The sequence below is a fragment of the Hyalella azteca genome, unplaced genomic scaffold, assembly GCF_000764305.2.
Source record: "Hyalella azteca isolate HAZT.00-mixed unplaced genomic scaffold, Hazt_2.0.2 contig8251, whole genome shotgun sequence".
NCBI lineage: Eukaryota > Metazoa > Arthropoda > Malacostraca > Amphipoda > Hyalellidae > Hyalella > Hyalella azteca.
In genome coordinates, this window is record NW_025938349.1 from 85,632 (window position 1) to 93,978 (window position 8,347).

The 8,347-nt window shown below is 41.6% G+C and overlaps 1 protein-coding gene across 1 annotated transcript; it reads left to right on the forward strand.

Moving 5' to 3' along the window:
* Positions 1–1,707: 1,707 nt before the first annotated feature.
* Positions 1,708–6,373, forward strand: LOC108677921 (protein obstructor-E). The gene is made up of 4 exons (XM_018166238.2): positions 1,708–1,858; positions 3,764–3,955; positions 5,346–5,550; positions 5,914–6,373. Exons 1-4 carry the CDS (start codon positions 1,708–1,710, stop codon positions 5,921–5,923), a joined length of 558 nt encoding a protein of 185 aa, XP_018021727.1. The 3' UTR covers positions 5,924–6,373.
* Positions 6,374–8,347: the final 1,974 nt, after the last annotated feature.

The following is an 8,347-nucleotide window of genomic DNA, read 5'->3' on the forward strand; positions in this document are numbered from 1 at the left end:
TTGGGATTTAAGCAGACAAATACTTACAAATATTAAAAAATAAATCTACATTTAGATATTTCTTTCCTTACATTTTAACGGCACAGCTCATCGTGTCTGAACCGCGCAGCGCTCGCGCAGTCGCTTTACGCGCGGCGTTTCCGCGTGCAGCGCCGCGTCAAGGTGAGCTGCTGGCGGCGCTTCGCTGCAACCTTCGGCGCGCCCTGTGTGGCCTCCGGCGCCACGGAGGCCACTATTATGTGGCCTACATTTAATAGTTAAGGCTTCCATTTATGGCTGAAGGCCTCAACTTAATATTAGAGGCTTCCATTGAATGGTGGATGCTACTATACTAACTTTTCCGTGGCCAACATGGTGATTAGCAAGATATTAGCTTTGGTGCTATACAAACGCGTTTGATAAATATTTAAGTTTATGGAACGTAGAAAATTTATATACATTTTTCAATTGATATTTTCAGATTTTTCACATAATCTTTGTGCATGGTTGTCCAGAAGAAAAGAAGCGGTGACGGCTAAGATAGGGCTGGAGTTACGACATGAGATTTCCCTAGGACATTGGTTCAGCATTGCTCTACTATGAGGTGGTTACCGGCTAAAAACTTCACTTTTGAATATTTTAAATCCTTATGAAATTTGGAATTATTCCTGAAAGTTCATGCTACGTGGCCCGAAATTGAAAAAAAACGCTCATCAAAGACCTCCATTGCCATTATAAAAATGACTAACATCGACTCCAATTTCATCGAAGGCTACTTGAGCTGCGTGACATCACTGAACTGTGCAACACCAGATACATTATACAAATTCACCTCGATCGAGTGCAATGTGAACTTTACTACTCAGTGTTTTACATCTTACACCCTGCCATATTACAAATTATACAGGACACGATACTGCGCATTATACAATATTACTCAACACCACACATCACACATTACATCATACGACGCACAACAGAGCACATCGAACATGTTACTGATTTTTTGCGCATTTTCTCATTTATGAAAAAAATACACTATTGTGCTCGCCTGTCCGTCTGTCCGTCCGTCTGTCTGTCCGTCAGTGACTTCATGTTTTCGTCGACGAGAAAATGCGCTCTCTGTCACTCACTGCAGTGAGTACTGAGTTAATTTCCTGTTGTTGCAGGCGAGGCCGCGAAGCTCGGCGGGGCCTCCGACCAGCAAGTCGCATTCAGTGAGTCTAGACCTACCCGCACCCCGACTCCTGCCATTCAGTGAGTCTAGACCTACCCGCACCCCGACTCCTGCCATTCATGAAGTAAATTGTCCCGACGTAAACAATAGCTTTAAATTTATACACTGAAGTGAATGCATAGCGCACTGAAGGTCTCAACAAGGGTGATATTGTCGACAGTCTAATGTAGGTATTTAGGTGTTTCAAAAATGTTGTATATAATGTTTCCCAGACATATACAATTATACATATATTCTGGATGTTTGAATGTAAATGTAGATCTTTTATAGCCACAACCCTCAACAGATTAAATTGTATCTGGTAATTTGATTACCATGTCGTGAGTTCAAATAGAAACTATAACCAGAATCGTCAATATGACATGATCCTGTTGCAAGTGTCACTAAAGCAAGCCTCGTCTCCTGACGTGGTCTATTATAACATTCACTATAAAAAGATGCATATTCACTTTCTGTTACAATATTCAAAGTAACAATACATACATAAATGCATGCCCTGTTTGTTGCAGTACTACAAATGCGCGAACGGCACACTCACCGAGGAGCTCTGCGAGCACGGTCTTCTCTACGACGGGAAAGGCAACGTCTTCGACAACTGCAACTACCACTGGGCTGTCAACTGCGACGGTCGATACTCCGATGGTAGTAATTGCGTCTATTTATTGTTCTAGCAGTTTTGAACATATTATAAAATTATTGATCACTTGTGTTTTAATGCTCAACGGTCGGCACGAAAAGTTTGTCATGATTAGAGAAAGAGAATTTTAGTATCAGTATGTTTGCGGTTTATGACATTGTAAGTGAACCAACTTTTATATAATGAATTTTTCCTTCCTTACCAAAGCCCGCATAGCCTAATTTTTTAGGTACAATTTCTGTTGTTGGTCACAATATTGCTCATTGTGAATGTCTTAGCGCCCGCTTTTTAGGCAGGATTGTCATTATTACAACTTCTTGAAACATTGATCAACGGCATTTCCGAGAGTTACACCACTGGGACGAAGAATACTTTATCATGTAAAACCATCCTAATCCCCGCAGTGGTGCCGCACTCCGGTGGTAACTGTTAATACGGCCTCATATCCTAATCCCCGCAGTGGTGCCTCACTCCGGTGGCAACTGTTAATACGGCCTCATATCCTAATCCCCGCAGTGGTGCCTCACACCGGTGGTCAGTGTTAATACGGCCTCATGTCCTAATCCCCCAGTGGTGCTTCACTCCGGTGGTAACTGTTAATACGGCTCATGTCCTAATCTCAGGTAGGACATGTGCCTATTCATTGTTGTAGCAGTTTTGAACATATTAAAAAATTAATGATCACCTGTTTTTTACGCTCATTGGTTGGCGCCACAAATATAAGGTCATGATTAAAGAAAGACCGCGTCGTGAGTATTCGTGTCAGTTTTTTTGCGGTTTTTCGTATCAGTAGATTGCTTAATTTTTTAAGGAGAATTTTTGTAGTTGGTGGCAAGATTCATCATTATAAATATCTTAGCGCCCGCTTGCAAAATCACTTTATAGCAGGTTTGTCATTATTACAACTTCTTGAAATGTTGATCTACGGAATTTCCGAGAGTTCCACCCACTGGGATGAAAAACATTAATTCTTTTAACACCGTCTTAATCTACCACTAGTACCTCACTCCAGTGATCAATTTTAATACGGCCTCATGTCCTAATCCCCGCAGTGGTGCCTCACACCGGTGGTCAGTGTTAACAAGGCCTCATGTCCTAATCCCCGCAGTGGTGCCTCACTCCGATGGTAACTGTTAATACGGCCTCATGTCCTAATCCCCGCAGTGGTGCCTCACTCCGATGGTCAGTATTAATACGGCCTCATGTCCTAATCTCCCGCAGTGGTGCCTTACTCCGGTGGTCAGTATTAATATGGCCTCATGTCCTAATCTCCCGCAGTGGTGCCTCACTCCGATGGTCACTGATAATACGGCCTCATGTCCTAATCTCCCGCAGTGTTGCCTCACTCCGGTGGTCACTGATAATACGGCCTCATGTCCTAATCCCCCGCAGTGTTGCCTCACTCCGGTGGTCACTGATATTACGGCCTCATGTCCTAATCCCCCGCAGTGTTGCCTCACTCCGGTGGTCACTGATATTACGGCCTCATGTCCTAATCCCCCGCAGTGTTGCCTCACTCCGGTGGTCACNGTTGTCAGTTCTAACACGGCCTCATGTCCTAATCCCCCGCAGTGGTGCCTCACTCCGATGGTCAGTGTTAATACGGCCTCATGTCCTAATCCCCCGCAGTGGTGCCTCACACCGGTGGTCAGTGTTAATACGGCCTCATGTCCTAATCCCCGCAGTGGTGCCTCACTCTGGTGGTAACTGTTAATACGGCCTCTTGTCCTAATCCCCGCAGTGGTGCCTCACTCCGATGGTCAGTGTTAATACGGCCTCATGTCCTAATCCCCCAGTGGTGCTTCACTCCGGTGGTCAGTTCTAACACGGCCTCATGCCCTAATCCCCCGCAGTGGTGCCTCACACCGGTGGTCAGTGTTAATACGGCCTCATGTCCTAATCCCCCCCAGTGGTGCCCCACACGGGGGGTGCGTGTGAGTACGACTTCGGGATCTTCTCGGCCGGGGCTTGCGAGACGTACTACCGCCTGTGCGAACACGGCGTGCCTCTAGACTACCCCTGCACTGCCGGCCTGGCTTACGACGAGCGCATCCACGCCTGCAACTGGCCCGACCTCATGCTCGAGACATGCAAGCCAGAGCGTAAGTTGCGATGATCTTACAATTATATGTTTTTTATCATATTTAGAAAGTAAAACCATCTTTGAGTTTTACAATTAACGTTTTTTATCATATTTAGAAAGTAATACAATCTTTGAGTTTAGAAGTTATGTGCGAGATTGATCTAGTGTGCGAGGCAAAAGGCGTCATGGCTGATGTGGGTGATCTTGGAGATGGTAATCAATTTTATGGGAGGCAGAATTAATTTCGAGATGAATTACATTGGACTGTATCAAAAAAGAAATTTTCCATCAACGGAGAAATTATCAATTAGCAAATAGATGACAATTCTCATTAAACACGGTAATAAAACTTCTGACAGTTAACTTTGTCTCTTACGAATTCTGGAGTTGAAATTTCTCCTTCTGAGGTCACTAAGACACGCTCCTTGATATGGTTCTGTGTCTAACGCAAATCATTTTACGGGCTGTAGGACATTCAACTCATCATTAACCCTGATGCATTCTCTGAATATTGTGTTTTTAGCGCATTTTCTCATTTATGAAAAATGCACTATTGTGCTCGTCATGTCCGTCAGTCTGTCCTTCTGTCCGTCCGTGACTTCATGTTTTCGTCGACGAGAAAATACGCTCTCTGTCACTCACTGCAGTGAGTACTGAGTTATATTTTTTATTTACCAAATACCTGTGAATAAATTATCCTGAAGAAGAGTATTCATCAAATGTAATTTCTGCTTCAACTAAAAATGTAATCGAGTCCAGTTTTTTTAAGTTCTTCAGTAGCTACAGTTGAACCGATATTTGGACCAGCATTTTTCTTAAATACTCTTTTTTTTAAGAACCGGAATTTACATAAAAAAAATTTCAAACATGCAGAAATATAACAATGAAGGAGTTTTTCCCACGCATAATTTATTAATAATTCGGGTGAAAAAATATCACACAACCCTCCAACGACCAGCTACTATGCGAGAGCAAAATACTGCATTGTATCCATACCGCATTGCTGAAATTTATTCATTAAAAAACCTCACCGACGGCGAAAACCGACAACTGGGCATAGCTGAAATTAAAGCCATTATATTTTACCAATTGGACTAATGAGCTGTAAAAAAAAATTACCCGTATGAAAGGCGACAGCTGGACGATAAAGGGGAAACAAATGCAAAAACGTTCGCATTGACCTGGCAAAACCATTTGCCTAATAAACGTTCGCCCTGACCCGTGAACCCCAATTAACCAGTGCATGCTTGTATTCCCCAATGCAGAGGTTGTAGTGTTCTCGTGCCCCGACTACGTGGACCCCAATTAACCAGTGCATGCTTGTCCTCCCCAATGAAGGTGGTAGGGTTCTCGTGCCCCGACTACGTGAACCCCAATTAACCAGCGCATGCTTGTCCTCCCCAATGCAGAGGTGGTAGGGTTCTCGTGCCCAGACTACGTGGACCCTAAGTCTCTGTCGGCGAAGTTCTTGCCGTTCCCGCGGTTCCCGTCAGGAGAGTGCGGGTCTTACATCATTTGCGTGGACGGCCACCCGCGCCGCATCGGCTGCGGTGACTACCAAGTCTTCGACGATGAGACCTTGTCCTGCCAGGACCCCGAGCACGTCCCCTCCTGGTGAGGACAACTATTTAAATAAGTTATTTATTTAGATTTATTTATTGCTAAATAATAAAGAAAGTGAATAAATTAATAGGGATGCTATAATTGATTAGGAGATGATATGCGCATGATCATGCGCCTGTGCGCCTGGTATTCTTTAAGTAGAGTTTATTTTTTGACTTTCAAATATTTATTAGCTTTAGTTGGCATTTTTAAATTCATGTTGATAAAGAAAAAGTAGATATTTTCATATTAATTAAAATTTTCTATATATTGATTGCTTGCTTATGTGGTTTTCTGCGTTGAAAGCCGAGGTAACAAAGTAACTTTCCTATGTTTATGAAGACATCGTGAATTAACTTTTCTCGTGTTTTACAGCCGAAAGTAAGCAGTACAAGAGGCCCGCCATGCAGCATATCAAACGCGTCAGCTGAAAGGATTAATCTTGTCAGCTTGGAAGACCGATTTCAGCTCTGAGAAAACAAACATTTTTTGGTTAAAGCACTCCGACAATTTTTTATTTCATCGGTTTTATATCTGTAAAAACTGATCTATGTTTTTAGTTTCAGTTGTAGTTCTCATACCTACTCTTTGATGTTCTATTTAAAAATTCTATGTAATCGTTATGTCAAAAATTGATGATAAAAATGCAGACAATGACTTTCGATCATGAAAATATTCAAATAGATTTCTTAATGAAGTCGTAAAACCCACAACAGAAGAAAAACCTTAACAAATATATATTTTAAGTCTCCTATGTAAGGAGAGAGAAAATCGCTTCTCTTGCATGCGCAATGGAGCTAAAAAAATCACATAAACGAGTTACGCAACGAAAACCCCCATAAAAGTCACGAAAATCAAATTTAAAAATATTCAAATGAAACAAAATCTTCGTCTGCTTAGCAGGCGAAATAAAAACTTTGAAAAATAAAGTTAAAAAACTTAATGGTGAATGAAAAACCTATAAATATTAGTAATAATAATGGGTCGTACCCTTATAAAAATGAGACTTGCTCAAAAGGTTAAGTCAATGTTATTATCTTAAGAAAAAAAGAATTTATAAAATCCCATAACAGTAACAGAAAATGGTCATTGGTTGTTTAAACCAATGATTTTTAAACAAATTCCTTGCATAATATGAACAGAAAATGTGATTCTGATTTTAATTTTGTCTGTTTTAACGATTAAACTGCGATGGTATAATAGTTTTCAGAATTTGAAAAAATTACATTTTCAATTTATATTTTTTTTCAATTTGACATTTCTCATAAGTAAAAATGTATACAAATTTCCAGCATCGTACCCGAACATAAAAATCTCACTCAAACATTCAAACTTCAACATTTATTGCTGCGTAGAGGCGCACTTTTTGCCCCGTGTTTCTTCTTTAGTTCTCGTAATATTTGAAATTATTTGAAATAAATTGTCATCACAATAATGTCTCTCAGTTCAGCCTTGATTTATCCCCCCCTTTGTTTGTTTTTATCCTTTGTATTTATCCCCCTTACCCCCCTTGTTGCTCTACGACACTTAGATGTACGTAACAAGGTTATACCCTGCACCCAATCCCTCCTCTAGCCAATACCTCCTCTAGCCAATACCTCCTCTAGCCAATACCTCCTCTAGCCAATACCTCCTCTAGCCAATCCCTCCTTTAGCCAATCCCTCCTCTAGCCAGTACCTCCTCTACTTCTACCCTCTAACCTATCCCTCATCTACCCTCTAAGCAATTTGTTTATCAAACTTTAAGTATATTTGGACGGTTTTTTCGAAGCCAAATAATATTTCTATTCTTCGTTATTAGTTTCTGTTGGTGAACTTCAGCAGAGTGACGAGACTCCCCGTGATATGAGCGCGCTTGTCGTCTTGGTCATCAATATTCAGGGAATCGCCTGACATTCTTATTTCAATGCTCAGCACACAACCGAAGCGGCCCAGTGGTTGCAGTTCAGAGTACCAGGATTCTCGCAAGGATGTGCGGGTTCGATCCCAACTCTGCACCAGTTTCTGGTCAGAATCGGCGAGGAGGCCGGGCGGTTAGGCAATGCAGAGTTGGTGCAGTGATTTGCGAGTTCGAGACCGCAACAAGCTGTAGATGTTCTGCTTTGTTAAGAATTGGTGACAGGCCTACGGACTGATAAGCGCTGAAACCGCTATTATTTTTTACTCAATCATTCATTTATAGACCCTTTCACCAGAAGACACCATCGAACAAATGAGCCGTGAAACAAATTGCTTTTCCACTCGTACAATTATGGATCTCAGACCCGCAGACCACGCACGTCTAATGGGTGCGCAATTCATTGCAAACTTGTCACTCAATGCGCCGCTCGCGGATGCCCTCCAAATTTCCAAGTTTCGGTTTATTAAAAATTTTTCACTCTCGTTTTTAGGCGGAAAATCCGGTGACTCGTAACAGCCTCAGATAATCACAGATAAACTTGTGATCGTAATTCTTACAAATGTAACCGGCCGGTGCAGCTTCGAACGGTAGAAAGAAATCATACCGACGGCGAATTGGTATAACCAATATTGTCTGATCGTTGCAACAGAATTTTCAATAATTCGTTTCTTTTTCTCCTGTCACATTTTTTTTTTGTTACCCTGACCTTCGTCGTCCTCACTCGTCAAAAAATGTACGGCTATTAATAACTGTTTCTTACGAATTTTGGACAAAATAAGTTATTTGCCCATAAAATAACAACTCACTTACATTCAATCTAAGCATTAATTTCTCATGTACAATCATTAGCCACTTCAGCTTAGCTATGAATCTTGATTTTGTTCTTATCTCTGGCAAGTCAATACGAAT

Coding starts and splice junctions, on each gene's coding strand:
- LOC108677921 (XM_018166238.2), top strand. CDS start 1,708: ATGCCCTGTTTGTTGCAGTACTACAAATGCGCGAACGGCACACTCACC. Junction 1,859..3,763: donor CGACGGTCGATACTCCGATG/GTAGTAATTGCG, acceptor AATCCCCCCCAG/TGGTGCCCCACACGGGGGGT. Junction 3,956..5,345: donor CGAGACATGCAAGCCAGAGC/GTAAGTTGCGAT, acceptor TCCCCAATGCAG/AGGTGGTAGGGTTCTCGTGC.